Raw genomic sequence first — 16,627 nt, 5'->3', positions numbered from 1 at the left:
ACACTGGGGCTAATTTTAAAGTTATCAAATATAAACTTTTTTTTTTTTAAAGAAGCACTTCATTTGGTGAGATTACTACTGCTTCAGGTTCAACTCAAGATCAGCTTAAAGTTATCTGGGAAAAACAATCAAGTTTCAAAAGGGTTCTTGTATTTTAGTTAGGCTTATATTTCTGAAATTAACATTTTAGTGTAAACTTTTGGTAACTTGGACTATAAATTACTTCTTGTTTAAGGATGTAATTTTTTTTAAACTTGAATTTACTTAGTTGTTCATATAAAGTTGCCAAGGATTAATCATAGTCAATATATTTATCAATACAGTTTAATTCTTTTTTTAGATTTTGTTTTTCAGCTACAGTTAACATTCAATATTAGCACAGTTTAATTTTTATTCTTAAAAAACCTTTCTTCTTTTAAAAGAAAGAAAATAGTGTTTGTGTTAAAAATTGACAAATAGGACCATTAAAATAAAATATTTCACCTTGGTGCTTCCAAGACAAACATTTTTCCACATATTAACATCTATGAAATCAAGATTCATCTAATAATCAACAATATGCCTAGTTTTAGTTGGCAATATTTTTTTATTATTAGTTAATACATAAAAAAACTATCTTATAATCAGTAGCATCTTAGATTCACTGAAATAAAGCACACCATTTACTAATGATAAACCTTACTAATATCGTTTATGTAAAGGTATAACTCTTAAAAAATAGAATTATAAATCTTAATTAAATTACTAATAATGTATATATCAATAATTTCTGTAGATGATATGTTTCAGATTTTCACTGAGTTTAAATTTAAATGTTAGGAAGGAAATGAATGAGACATTTTATCTGCTGGGAATTCAAAAATTTTAGAACTCAAGGAGGCTACTAGTAGCATATGATTAATAATAATATGTAAGTTTATACGTGCATTTCTTCACACTGCTTTTTTATCATATGCCAAGAAACAATTAAGTAATTACTACATTTATAGTTTATCCAAACAGATACTAAATTCCTATTATCTTGAGTACTTGCAATCAGAATTTCATTTACCACTTTATTAACAAAAACTATAAAGTGATCATTTCCAATTTCTGAATTCATCTTATTTTTCCCTCAGATTTTATTTATATTATTCCCCCTTATATTTTATTTAGATGTAAAAGCCCCTCTATAGATATCCATGTGAACATACATGTTAGTTTTGTTTAAGAAATACACACACACATTTATGTGTATATATGATGGTAGCTAATTAATAAATGCTATTTTCCTTCTGGCTTCCTGAGTGTTTAAAAAGCCTATAGCAAAAAAGAGCACAATAAAAATTTGAGATTATTTAGTGCTCCATTTTTTTTCTTTATAACATAACATCCTTAATTTCTACTTGAGTTTGAGAAAAATTTCTTAATTTAAATATTTTCTGCTTTAACTAAAGAGGAAAGCTACTTCTAGCACCTGCTAACTAGCCTCCTATAACGAAGAGAATGATTATCAATAAATTCAAAAATGTTTAATCATAAAGAACTATTACCGATTAAATTTATAGGGCCATAAGAACATGGGATATCAAAGGCATTCTAACTATGTGAATCTATAACAAAGAAGTAAATTCTAACTGACAACAGAGAAACATAATTTAAATATCAGTTATAAACCATAAATTTTAAAATGTCTCATCATGTGACATTCTATCACACATCTAAGACCAAATAGAGCCTTAAGAAATTTCTACTACAAGTCTTAGCACAAATTTTATTTTAGAGTTTAACTTTCTGCTATTACTAAACCATTCTTATGTCCCTGTGGTTTCTTGATGGATTAGCTTGCCATTTCTGTTTTTTGATTTAACAAATCAATTCAACTATTTGTTATCTTTTAACATTTAATCTTCCACTCCTTCCATTCATGCATTCACTTCATAAAATCCATTCTACTCCATTCATGGTGCATCTATTACGTGCTATTACTCAAGAAAACCCTGCTAATTCTACTGGAAAGGTAGCTGGTTAGAACCTGAGTGCCAAGACCATGAGACATCAAGTAGAAAAGGGCTGTTTCCAGCCCTCCCTCTACCTTACACCTGCCTCTTCTACGCCAACTCATCCTTCCACAGAACCATGGGCAACCCTTCCAAACTCCAGGCATATTTCAAACAAAATTCACTGTCTTCAATGTTCCTCTAGCCAACCGGACAGGCATGCTCACATGAATAAAAACCATTAATAAGTTAACCTATTATCACTCTTAACAGGTAGCAACTGTTTTTGTTTGTCTGTTTGATTTTTTTCACTAATCTTATTAAGGAATAGAGTCTTAATGGAAAGAGAAGCGAGGCAGACAAGTGAGAATAAAGCTGGAAAGGGGTGTGGCTCCTGGCTCTGGCTTTTTTCTTAAACAGCTATATGTTATGTATTTTTTCAGAAAATAACAATAGCTAACTTTTATTAAATAACTTTAACTTAAATTCCAGGTACTGTTCTGTTTGCTTTAAATGTTATTAAATCACTTTATCTTCAAAATAATACTACAAGGTACGTACTATCACCATCCCCATTTCACATGTAAGAATACTGAAAGTTGAGGAAGTTAAGTATTTCTCCAGGGTCACGCTGTTTGTAAACTGGGATTTCAACATATGGAAGTGGCTCCAAAGGCAAGGAATTTAACTACATTATTGTAGTGCATGTCTACCTAACTCACAGAACTGCTGTAAAGAGTAAGTGAGACTATACCAACGTGCTCTGAAAAGGACACTCTATTCCTTGTATGGTTCAAACATTAACCTCTAAGTGACAGAAGTAGTGACAAGGTTCCAAGCACCCTGGGCAAGCAGAAGCAGTATTGGTTTTCTTCAGACTCGTCTTCCTAGAGTGTATCAAATCAAACATATGGGTTAATACACACCAGCTCTAACTATGTATCAACCAGAATTTTAAAAAATGTACTGAATTTATTGGGGTGACACTGGTTAATAACATTATATAGGTTTCAGGTGTACAATTCTATAATGCATGTATATTATATAGTGTTCACCATCCCAAGTCAAGTTTCCTTTCATCAACCATTACTTATTGTTGACAAACTCAGTTACTTTTAAAATTTGTTTCACATTGTTGATGGTAAATTCCAGAATATATTCCTTTCAATTTTATCTGATACCAATCATTTGAATTAGCAACAGCCCAATTTGTCTAAAACTAATAAAAAAATAAAATTTCACAAGAATGTTTAATATATCATAAAATGCTATTAATTAAAATGATGCAACTGAACTTCTTAAATGATAACTCTTCACACAAAAACTAAAAACTCAGCAAACTCAAAATTATAAAATGTAGTGGCTTGTTAGAAGGCACAGAAATGAAAGATTTCAATGGACAGCAACTCTAGATTCTACATGAATTTAATTTCCAACTATACATTTTCTTCCAAAATACATCTTTATCTAAGTTGGTCAAGAAATTGTTTTATTCTAACATCTTAATAACACTACATAGGCAAGCTTCAATTTTACTTATTTGCCTACAATTTAAAAATTACTCTATCAAAAAGTCTTGTACTCTTTAACAATACTTTTAGCAACTACTCAATCTTGCCATTATATATATATATATATATATATATATATATATATATATATATATATATATCTTTCCAGTACAATTATCCTTTCATTTTCTCAAGAATGCTATCTCTAAAAATAATAAATTGATCAATGCTGTGCAATTAGAATAATTATGAATAATCTATTTTTAACAAAAATATAAACATCACAGAATTAATCAGATAGTTGACTACAATAAATTACTGTTCCCTGCCATATCAATTCACATCTTTCAAAAATCCACATTTCTCGATTGTATCTGATTATTCTAATTTCCCCTTATGTACATTGCTTTTTCTTGAACCCGATTCACTTCTGGTATCTTTAGCCTCTAGTGACCCTCCCACCCCCCATATTTAAACTTGCTGTAACTTTTCAGTTTCTCTACAAATTTGCTCATTTTATGTGTTTTTTAATACCTTTTCAAAATATACTACTTTGTCTATATCTCTGTATACATTAAAACTGGAAAACTTTAATTATGTTAACTTTCAATACATTAAAAGAGTAAATATAGGGTTTTATAAATTAAAATAGACATACTATCAGAAAAGATACTTTCACATCAAAATATGAAATATTTTGATTATTTCAAATTTCACTTTAACTGTCTGCAAATAAAATATAAATTCAATAGTATTAATTATTTTCTATTATTGCAAGAGAGCCCATGTTATTTAATAGTTTGGACTGAAAGCCATTAGAACCTAACAATATAATTCAGTTTGGTGGTTGCATTTAAAATGCTGAAGATTTAACTTATTTTAAAAAATTGCATTAATTCTAAATATCTACATAAAGTATTAATAACTTCTTAAGCAAATGAAGATTTTCATAATAAGGAAATTCTTTATTGGGTTACTTGTGTGGAAAAGAGATAAAAGTAAATTATTTAATATTTCATATATAGCCTGCAAAAATGACCAAATATTTCTGCAAAAACAATTCTAAACTATATTGGTCTTAGGTTATTTTTACCCTTCATACAAAACAAACAAACATATAGAAGAAATAATACTTATAACATTTTATTTTTCAAAAATTATGAGATAATTTGTCAAATAAAAATACCTAGGATTAATGTATCCTCCTAGAGCAATTCTTTGCCTTGTAATTCTCTTGGCGCATTAATCCTCACCTGGCCTCTTTATGACATGAATTAAATCAGAAAGACTGTAAGAGCCAAGGCCTGCTTACTGTTGGTTAAAATAGTCTCAGTTTTCTTGCCATTCCATTTAGTCCAACGTATGAGAAAATATTGTATTTCATGCTTCCAAAGAATAAGTTGCCCAATAAGTACATACAACTAAACAACTAAAAAAGTCTTATACAAAATTTTAACGTGGGCCTTGCAAAGAAAGTGAATTTGAAACTGGAACAGCAATATGGGTTTGGTTTGGTTTCTCTTTTCCTGTTTTATAGATAAAGTTTTTTTCCTCTTAAATTTCTTTTACTAGTATTCATGTAAAACAAGCTATGCTCACAGGACGGTGAAATTTAGCAGATCCTGGCATTCATTCCAGAAAGAAACAGAGTATACATGCTCTCTAACAACGGAAAACTACAAAGTGGGAGTGGTCACATCACGCGCAAATCAAAGGAATTAAATATAATTCTTAACAAACTTACCCAATTTTTGTCTTCTCTTTTAACTTAGAACAAGTTCTTGTTTTCCTGCTTTCTTTGTCCTTTGGCTTGGCTTTCATCCTTCTGCCTCTCTTTTCCTCTCTCCCTTCAACCGAGGCACTAGGAAAGTTTTCAGGGCTCATGACTCGCGGAATATTGCGCTCCCCACGCTCCTTGGCTTTGGCTATGGCCTCTGATATTATTCGGTTCGCCTTTTCTTGCTTGCTCTCTGATTCCACCTTTCTCCTCTGCTTCTTCTCAGACATGATCCTCACCTGGGTATTCTGCAACTTAGTGTATGTCCCAGAACCATCATTCTTCTTGGAAGATGGAGGCTAGAGAAACCAAAATATTATTTATACATCATACCAGAGTACACCAAAAACAATTAACATAAATATCTGAAATTTTAAAATTAGGCTTAAGAAGTAAAATACATGAGCAAAAATGTGAGTGTTACAAATTTAAAATTAAAACATTTTGCTAGTCTAGAAATGAATGTATGTATAAAATTAAAATCTCAAACTACTGCTTTTAAAAATGAAGGTTAAAGAATAGATTCACTGATATTTTCATAGCATTCTTGGTTAGTCAGTTGATTCAAATGCTGTCCTGTAAATATTCTGTACATTTTGTTTTTAAAAAGTCGTTTCTTTCTTCTTCAATCCAGAACTCTGAAGATTATTAATACATTTAAAACAGCAATTTCAATATAGACTGACTACTCCTTATAGTTCCATATAATTTTCAGTAAAATAAAGCCTCTGATTTATCAGAAAGTAACTAAGACCTGAAATCATTGAAATCATTTTAATGTGCAATCTATGCAGCAACATAGCTAGTTAGTAAAAAGACATTCCCATACTTAAAATTAGAGAAAGTTTTAGTTTTTCCATTTAAGAGTTAAATGTTTTTTCTCTTTCTATACCATAATTATTTTGCTCAAGCATTTCTGGGGAGGGGAAAAAAACAAGTTTTACAGTTTTACATTAAATTATTAATATTTTAGCGAGATCACAGGAAGCAGTTCAACAGCATTTTAAAAAGAATATCTTCTTCAAACACGCATTCATCCACGTATACTTAGATCACAGTTCTGTTATGTTCTTACCCGTAAACATGCCTGTGACTATAGCAAAGGAAAAAACCACCAGGAATTTCCAAACACATTTTCATGCTGATCCCAGTGGGCTTCCCCGGGAATCTGGTCTATCCCTGCCTCATCAGAGGGTTCATAGCGGTGCTGCAGCACTGAGAAGGGAAGGAGGGCTTAGAATCGCTCCCTAAAATGCCACCTTAAGGCCTACAGGCTATAACAAATAACCAAGACTCGAGAAAACAGCAACAAGCTCAAGATGGCGATGCAGTCCGACTCCCGCAGCAGCAGCCAGTAATAAGGAAGGTTATTCAATCCCATTAGCCTTTTAGCCCAAAGAACCCCTCCTCCTCCCACTCATTCAGGCTTTCACTTACCCTTCCTCTTGGCCTCTTCACTGAAGACATTTTTGGCGTCAGACAAAGGCTTGCCCTCTGCTTTTTCACCACCCCAGGCAGTGCTCAAGAAAAAAGCATTGAAAGAAGATTCCTAAATGGCCTATTTAGCAAGCTGCAACCAAGAGATGCACAACCCTCCACAAATACACATTGTGATTGATCAACACATTTCTGCCTTGGCAAGTTTATCTCCACCGTTCACCCTATTTAGAGATGAAAAAGGCTGCAAACTCCTCCTAAAAAGCTGAGTTCCCTCAACAGCTATAAGCAGATAGCCAGATTCCAACAAAGCACAGAAAGAAATGAATGCACAAAGCATCAAAATGCATCAGCATGAATATTAGAGATGTCGTTAAAAATACTGACTCCTTCTGCGGAAGTAGGCCAGCAGATGGTGCTACCAGTTATTATTCCATTAGACTCTGCAATTTAACCCCCTATGGACTGTTCTTCCCTCCGTGTAACACATTAACTCTCACTCTGCCATTTCCTGCAGCCAAGTTTTCAAAAATACACATTAAAAACCTGACTTTTGAAAATCACCTGAAAACTAAAACGGTGGTAAGATAGCTTCCTGGAGCTACTAGTATTAAAAAACCAAATCCAACGCAATTTTTACTGGAGAAAAATACTTTTCCTCATGATACTCTAAAATATTTAATATATAAAAATAGCTGAAGGTGAGCAAAGGGTTAAGGAGCAGGTCATGCAAATGAACACCTAACAAGTGACTTCTCTTTAAGAAATTAGGTAAGGCCGCTTCGATTCTTCTAATGATCAGCTAACAATGTTATTTTTAAAATAGAGAAATCAAACTACTTTCATTTAAATTCTTTAATTCAAATGAACACAGAAGAGCTTGTCTATAAAGAATTACTAACCACAATTAGAATTTTCCTTAAACCTGAATACATTAATTAATTTTCCTAAAATAAAAATCTCATAAAATCTTCCTGACCTTTACTCTTCATGTTCTATTTTAACTGAACTGCAGAGTTTTTAAGATAAAATTTTAGTTTTGGTTCCTTATTAAAAACAAAGAAGGGGCAAATCCCCCTGAATTTGGTCATCAGTGTAACTTTTCCTTACGTAAAAATTTGAGACTTAAATTTTAGTAAGCAGTGCCCGGACATAGCTAAAACAATTTTCACTGCTTCAAAACCCAAGTTTACCTCTTTCATTAATACTGTTTTTTTTTTTTCATTTGGTTTTGGCAAGTCATATAGTAACTCTATCAAAGAGTCCTTTTTACGTTTTGGGGTTTTTTTCCCCCATTTAGTACCATTATATGAACAGTGTCCTAGAAAGACCAATCTGGACATCAGGGTAGAAAATTAAAGGCAGAGGACTGACGACTAATGGCAAGGACAGCATCTAAATGACCTGAGAGGTCATTTATATAAAAATCACAAACCAAGGCCTTACTTTGTTAAGTGTCAGGATTATGGTGTAATGGAGTCATACTCTCAGAGCAGAATCACAAAATGATAGAACAACTCTAAGAGCAAACAATTAAAAAAAACACAACAATAATACAGACACTTATTTTAGTCCTTACTATGAGCCAGGCATGGACTCCTGTTATCCTCACTAAAGCTGAGGGTACTGAGGCCCAGAGAAAGAAGTGACTGGCCCAAGATCACACAGCTGCTGAAGGATGGAGCTGGGACTAACAGGTAGAGAACCCCATGAGGGAAAGCATGCTCTCAACCATTGCAGCATATCTGGTTCAAATTCCGTAAATTACAGGGATTAATCTGAACACAAAAGAAGTGACTTGCTCAAAACTGCAGATACTAGCCATAAAGGTAGGATGAAATTTGGGCTTTTCCCATGCCCTTTCCAAGATGTAGAAACCACCTAGCTGTGCAGGGGGATGGCTAAAGGGTAGAGTCAGTGTTTGGCTTCTAGGACAAGTACTGTACAGAAGGTAAAAAAAAAAGGAACATCTAGTTGACAAAGGGTATGTATGTGTGCATGGCAAGTTGAAGTCTTCACACAGAGCTTGAAATGGAGAGCTCTGGTAACTGAAAATGTGGGACCCGATCCTCAGAGAGGTCAGAGCTGGAATATGAGACATGGGTTCTTCTGTTTTCTTTCAATACCCTTGATTCACTGATTCTATCCACAGGACGTAGAACGATTTCCAAAATACCTCATTTCTACAAAGCTTTCCAATAGATTCCATTATGTGACTCAAAGTCCCAATTATTGCCCTGGCCGGTTGGCTCAGCGGTAGAGCGTCGGCCTAGCGTGCGGAGGACCCGGGTTCGATTCCTGGCCAGGGCACATAGGAGAAGCGCCCATTTGTTTCTCCACCCCTCCGCCGCGCTTTCCTCTCTGTCTCTCTCTTCCCCTCCCGCAGCCAAGGCTCCATTGGAGCAAAGATGGCCCGGGCGCTGGGGATGGCTCTGTGGCCTCTGCCTCAGGCGCTAGAGTGGCTCTGGTCGCAATATGGTGACGCCCAGGATGGGCAGAGCGTCGCCCCTGGTGGGCGTGCCGGGTGGATCCCGGTCGGGCGCATGCGGGAGTCTGTCTGACTGTCTCTCCCTGTTTCCAGCTTCAGAAAAATGAAAAAAAAAAAAAAAAAAAGACAAAGTCCCAATTATTTAACATTAAATTTTAACAGTAGACAATAGAGGATCTATGATCAAATATTTTTTGTATTAGAATACAATATTTTAAAACTATATTCCCACCAATCAACACTGAGGTGTTAAATAACTAAACATTTTAAATACTGATCATTTCTCAATTCACACATACAACAATACAAATGGGGATAGACATTTTCAATGTATTTTTCTCTTTCCCCCCTATCTAAACACTCATCAAATTCTGTCAAATTTTAATTATACTAAGTTTTATTTTCCTCCTTTCAGTCCCAACAGTCCTGCTATATTAATTTCCCACTTGTTATGTAGGAAAATATTCTATCTATAGAAAATTAAAGTCTTTAGGCCTTTGTCCCAAAGAACTTATATGCTAAATAAGAAAAACTATATAAAAGAAGGTGAAGGCACATATTTTAATAGCATATCTAAATTTTCTAAGGAAAAGAAATTATAGAAAAGCATAAAGATGGTATCATGTGATATATTAATTATAGCAACTGGGAGGAATATCTGGAAGACCTGGACATATTTCAATGTTGGTGAAACTCAGGGACTTATGGTAGGAGTGTTTTTCAAACCATAGGCCATGACCTAATAGCAAGACATGGTAAAAGCTTAGTGAGTCCAGACTAGCATTCAAAAATGAACTAGGACACAATGAAAAGGAGACGGCGTCTAGGCTTTATGAAGATCACCTCTTACAAAATGAGCAAGTTTTCATACCACCCACTTTCCTTTTCCCTTTATATAAGAAGGGAGCAAAGGGATTTGGGCAAGAATCAGAGGTGTTCAAATCTGAATGGGGTCTCAGGTTTCTTCCTTCTTGATGGAGTAATTTTCCCACATAGGCTCCCTACCCACATTGGGGAATTCATCAATGTTAAATATTTTAGTTGTATACAAACACTTAAAATTATTGAATTATCATTGTGTAGACTGAAGTGGAAATTATGAACTTCCAAAAAGAAGGCAAGAATGGTCACATGGCTACTACGTATCTACTATAGATAGAGGACAGATTCCTCTCTTGGGGAGAAAATGTATAAAAAAAAAAGTTATGCCTGACCGGGCGGTGGCGCAGTGGATAGAGCATCGGACTGGGATGCAGAAGGACCCAGGTTCGAGACCCAGAGGACACCAGCTTAAGTGTGGGCTCATCTGGTTTGAGCAAAAGTTCACCAGTTTGGACCCAAGGTCGCTGGCTAAAGCAAGGGGTTACTCAGTCTGCTGAAGGCCCACGGTCAAGGCACATATGAGAAAGCAATCAATGAACAACTAAGGTGTCACAACGAAAATCTAATGACTGATGCTTCTCATCTCTCCGTTCCTGTCTGTCTGTCCCTGTCTATCCCTCTCTCTGACTCTGTCTCTGTAAAAAAAAAAAAAAGTTCTACTTCATTTATTTAAAAAACAATATGAAGAAATAAAAGGTCTCAAATAATAAAGCACATTATTTCTTAGAAAGAATAAAACACCAAACTTTCTCAGGGCCAGGACCCCAGGCTTCGGGCCTGGGGGAGCGGGTGGCGGGGATTCCACTGGGAGAGAACAGAAGACAGGACGGACCCAGCAAGCCCTGAGCACACAGTGCAGAGAAAGTAACAGAGGGAACCACTAGTGAGACCCCCAAACGCTAAGTTTAAGAGGCCAGCAGATGGAGAGGGGCTAGTGGTTTGCAAAGCAAAAAGAAGGGTAAAATGAGTATCAGGAGTGGTGAAAGGAAAGGGTTAAAGCTCCACAGTCAGAAGCAAAGTAAACATCTCATGGTAATTTGATATTATAAAGCTAAGGAACAAGGCCTTTTCGTTCCCTTAAATTGTTTACTGTAAGCCAGTGTGCTGGTTTCTAATCTCCTCAAGAAGAATCATAATTATCTACTTAAAAATTCATATTAAACCAACTTTCCAAAACAATAAATTTGTAGTTAATTTCAGTAATGTGTCAAACATTCTTGTGGTGACTTCTTGTTGTTTTTATTTACTGTACATAATTATTTTCCTCACAAGCTACCAATAAAGACTTGTTTTTAAGGAGAAAAAGTGAGGCAAAAATCAAGCCAAGAACATATTATTGTGTCAGTCTTCTGAGCATTACGCTCGGATTTGTTTTCAGCTCTTGATGGAAGTGAAGCAGCTATTTCCTTCACTTCCTTCACATCTGTGGCACCCAGGCTTCCACTCGAAGGCTAACCATGACGTTCATTTTCTTTAGTGTTATAAATCTTGAATTTTACATTAAAAAGATAGTACCATGAAAAGAATTGCCTTTTTCTTAATCATCAACAGAGCAGTTCAGGCAAAACAGTCGATGTTCATTAAAGTTCTGTGTTTTCTTAAAATAAAAAATTAGGACATGACTTACAGGAAGCAAAAGGAACATGCTAGAGGATACCATGGATGTAATCTTCTACATCCTCAATGTGGGAGAGGCCACAAATGACTGAGTGTCTTCAGCAAAGTGTAAGAAACAAAGAAGGGAACAGTAGATTAAAACAGACTAAGACTAAATGTACTGCCAAAAGAAAAAAAATATAAGACAAAAAGAGGGACAATAAAATACAGAACCACCACTATGGCCTAGTGGCTCAGTGGATAAAGCGTTGACCAGCATGTCAGAGGTCCCAGGTTCAATCCTCAGTCAGGGAACATGAGAAGCAACCAGTGAGTGCACAGCTAGATGGAACAACTAAGTGAAACAGTGAGTTGGTGCTTTCTCTCTCCCTCTCTCTCTCTCCTCTCTCTCCCCCCCCCATCCCCCTCCCCTTCTCTCTCCCTCTCAAGTCAATGGAAAAGAAAGAATAAAAAGTATCAACTAATTGTAGTATGTGGCCCTTCTTTTGATATTGACCTGAACAAGTTACTATAAAAATACATTTATTAAACTACTAGGGAAATTTAAACTTTGACTGGATATTTGATTATGAAAGAATTACAGTCATTTTTTTAGGTGTGAAACTGATTTTGAGGTTGTTTTAAACACAAAAATCTTTTTGTATTAGATATTTAAATTGGAATATTTACAGATGACGTAATGACTAGCATGACAAGAAAACTAAATGCATGTTTAAAGAATAAGCAGCAATAAAGACTGACAGGCAATGGGCATTATCAAGTGTCATAAATTATGCTAAAATGTCTGGACTTTATACTGAAGGAATTAGGGAATCAGTAAGTGATTACATATAGAGAAATAACAGGTCAGATTTTCAGATTTAAGGTTGCTAACTGATTTCAATAAACATACCTGAACACGTGATGACAAATATTTTTATATATGAAATGGCCACACGTGACATAAAAACACGTATCATTTAACCTCTATTTTGTCAGTTTGTGTTGCTTTTTTCAATGCTGTATTGTTCATAAGTTCATCATATGCATCCAAACAAAAGTGTATTTTTAAAAATCTTTTATTTACTGACTGATTTTTAGAGAGGGGGAAGGGGGATCGAGAGGGAGCCAGAGAGCAAGAACGAGAGAAAAAGAGAGAAAGAGAGAGTAGAGAGAAAGGAAGAGAGGGAGAGAGAGAGAGAGAGGAGAGGAGAGAGAGAGAGAAACATCGATCCATCTGTTTCTGTAAGTGCCCTGACCAGGAATTGAATAGACAACCTCTGTGCTTCAAGATGAAGCTCTAACCAACTGAGCTATCTTATCTGGCCGGGGCAAAACATGGATTTTTAAAACCACAAAACCTCAACTAAGTTCACTACTGACTGATAACACTATATATTGAATTCATCAGGCCCTAAATTACCCACGACATGGAAGCTATTAGCAACATAATGTTGTGATTAAGGGAATGGACTTTGGAGGCAGCCAGCCCTGGGTTCTAATCCCAGTTTCATCATTTCCTTGAGCCTCTACTTCCTCATCTGTATAACGGAAAAAAGAACTACCAGGGCTTAATGAATTTCCCTGTTGGATAACATCTGTACCAGTTATACTCTGCGTCCCAGCTTGTTCATCAAGAGACTGCCCCAAGTGGGTACTCCGCCTCTCAGAGCCTATCTGTTCAAGTGCTACACTTTTAAGATGATTCCTTCTAGTAATTGGCCATCATTATTCTTGATGGTCTGATTAGCTAAGACAGTGTTTTTGGACTGTGAGCTGAAATCTCATTATGAGCCATCATAGTGGACAGCATTAAAGTTACAGGCCTGGTAGGTAGCAGAAAGGAATTTTGAACCCAAGGCTGTCGAACTCCAAAATTATTGTTTTATTATTAATGTTTAATTAGATAGTATTTTTAATATAGAGAAAAGTAAACTAACACCCATAAAATGAGACTAAATATATTTGCACTTTACTTCATATTTGTCATTTAAATAAACATATATCTATACATATACAAAATAACTTTTCCTCTCTTCCCATTACATCCCCCAGATGTTTATGAACATATACAGGTACCTCTATGTGACGACTTTATAGAAACACGTACTGAAAAGGTACATGACAAAGTCAGAACAGTGTTTTGCTCTGGGAAGGAAGAAGAAAGGAGCTGGGGATTTTAATGGTTAGCCATTATGTTTTATTTTTTTAATTTAAAAAGTGATTTAAAACAAAAAAACAAAAGAGAAGTGATTTAAAACAAATGCTACATTTGTTAAACCTTTGTAGTGTGTTTATGGCTATTTGTGTAATATTGGTACATTTTAATGTTTTTGCATGGAAACATTTTTAGAAGTAGCAACATACAGATTAATGCTGATTCAAGGCTTACATAGAAATGAATTATTTTAAATGGCTACATCATTTAAATTCTAATAGCTTAAAAAGGGTGTGTTATAGGTGGATAGCTGTTGAGTGCAATTGTTGAGAGGACCCATGTTCATAAAACAAATAGAAATGTTAGCTAATATCTATTTAGTCTCGCATATACACATATACTAGTTCAGCTGGGGTGGGGGAGTCAAAAGTTACAGTTTTTCAATTGAGCCAGCATCCCCTAATGGGTTGTTTATAACAACACAGTTTGTATTAAACCCAAATTAACAGTCCTAGCAATACTCTTTTCCCAGACAATGTTAGTTTCCATGAAAGTGTCTCCAAAAGATTATCCCCTGAAATTACAATAAGTCAGACTAATAATAATAAATAATAAACTCTATAAGTAAAAACAATGTAAAGCCATATAAATCCATCAACATTTCATAGTAAAAGCCTCGATACCTCGATGTAACTAAATTAAAGTAGCAAACTGTAATGACAGTATACATGCTTAATTAATCACGAATAATAAAATACTTCTTTTACTATTTTTGATTAGAGACACTAGTCAGCACCTTTTTAGAATTATTACTATCCACTAAATAAGTTAAATAGTGCTATAGATGTTAACATAGTAACTTAACAAAAAAACAGATTCTTTTAGATTTAATCTTTTTTAATATTTATACTGAACTGCTCATTCCTGTAACTTTCATATAAGCATTCCAATTTTTGCTTAACTTTATTATATGACAATAATTACTGTTCCTCCCAAAATTTTACATGACAAATACAATTTACTTATTTCCACCTTCAGCCAAAAATTAAAATTCTAAATTAAGACACTTGAAAAATTATGGCCTTCATACTCACTAGAAAAACCCATTTCAAGAAACATACCATTATTAATAAACATCAGAATGATGCTGATACACACTTTAGATATCAGTGCTGAATATGAAATGTAACCCTTCTCCACATTTCAGTAAGTCTAAATCGTTTCTCCTTACCACAAACACCATCATCTATATGTCCCCTTAATATATTACTGAAAGTTTTCAAATATTTATAATCTTTTATTCTTCTTTTCCTTCAAGATAAAAGAAATCTAAAAAATCCTTGGCAACGTGTTTCTAAATTATGCAAGTCCCTTTAATGTACCCTGGTCCTAGCCAACATTTTCCCTAAAGAAAAAATAAATTTAGAAAGCACAGTAAAACAAAAGTAAGGTAACAGATTTCAAGACTATCAGAGGGAGAATTCAGCTGCTTACAGATATATCACTGCTCTTCAAAGGACATCCTGGCAATGAGAAAATAGACAAAAAATTGTATGCCAGGCTGAATTATTAATTTTTTTAAATGACAAAACAATAAGACAATAAAAATAGTTTTAATTCACGTAATGATCAAAACTAGAGGATTAAAACATTTCATAGTTTAAGTGAAAATGAGAGAAATTAAGCAGCTTGTCCTAACAACGGGGGAAAGTTGAATACAGTCCCTTCTACTACTTACAGGAAGCACTTTACACCTTCTCTTTGGCACATCCTAATCGCCAGCCTCACTACTCTTGTGCTTTGGGGGCCGTTATTAAGTAAAACCAGGATTATTTGAACACAAGCACTATGACATGACAAGTCAGTCTGATGATAATGGAGATGGCTACTAAGTGGCTAACAGGCAGGGAGCCTATATAGAGTGCACAGTGTGGCTTTGCTGGACATAGGGTGATGCATGTCCCAGGTGGGAGAGGGCAGGACTGGGAGGGATTGATCATGCTACTCAGAATGGTGTGCAATTTAAAACTTATGAGTTATTTATTTCTGGAGTTTTCTATTTAATATTTTTGGACGGAGGGTGACCGCAGGTAACAAAAACCACATAAAGTGAAACCGTGGATAAAGGGGAACTGCCATAGGAATTAGATTTTAGATGATATGTGGAATTATTGATCATCTTGGGTGTGGAACTGGTTGTCTAGAAGAATCTCCTCATTCTCAGGAGATATATGATGAAGTATTTAGAGAACATTCTCATGATAACTGCAATTTACGTTCAAATCATACAGCCAAAAACAACAAAAACTGTGTACTCATCTATAAACAAAAACAAAGCAAGTACGGCAACATGTTAACAACTATGGAAGTGAAAGATATTCATTTACTATTCTTTTATTTATTTCATCTTATTTAGTTTTCTAAATACTAAGTGCTTTTCATTAAAAACTGAGAAAAATAGCTTGTCCTGATCAATGGCCATAGTAACAATACATTGACTCAACACACACTAGGCGTTCATAGGTCAAGTTCACTTCAAAGTTTAGAACCCCAAGAACACAGACAGCTTTGCTATTAGGAATAGTTTTACACTATACAGTCATCCATAAACTCTGAAAAAGTTTCATAAATCAGTATTATTGGAATTGGTAGAAACAGAGCCTAATGTATAGTAATAATAACGACTTCCACGGAGAGAAAATCCTTCTGTTCATAGACAGGTTACCCACATCCCTCACGAAATTACCAGCTCTCACCAACTAACTTCACACAAATGAGTGGCACTGCTCACGAAGAAAA

The 16,627-nt window shown here is 34.7% G+C and overlaps 1 protein-coding gene across 12 annotated transcripts in view; it reads right to left on the bottom strand.

Annotated features, from left to right (window-relative positions):
- The window catches only part of CHD9 (chromodomain helicase DNA binding protein 9), a 169,597-nt gene that overhangs the window by 71,003 nt on the left and 81,967 nt on the right, over nt 1-16,627 (bottom strand). For 9 of the 12 annotated variants that reach the window (XM_066349159.1, XM_066349160.1, XM_066349166.1 and 6 more), the window contains exon 3: nt 5,235-5,566. In XM_066349159.1, coding sequence (XP_066205256.1) covers nt 5,235-5,566 — 332 coding nt within the window. Of the gene's footprint in view, nt 1-5,234; nt 5,567-6,342; nt 6,592-6,704; nt 7,036-16,627 lie in introns of those variants that run through there. The other 3 variants (XM_066349167.1, XM_066349168.1, XM_066349169.1) reach the window with 2 other exon arrangements.

The sequence above is a fragment of the Saccopteryx leptura genome, chromosome 9, assembly GCF_036850995.1.
Source record: "Saccopteryx leptura isolate mSacLep1 chromosome 9, mSacLep1_pri_phased_curated, whole genome shotgun sequence".
In the NCBI taxonomy this organism is placed as follows: Eukaryota; Metazoa; Chordata; class Mammalia; order Chiroptera; family Emballonuridae; genus Saccopteryx; species Saccopteryx leptura.
The sequence above is the reverse complement of the archived record's forward strand: the minus strand, read 5'-3'. Positions and strand labels throughout refer to the sequence as shown.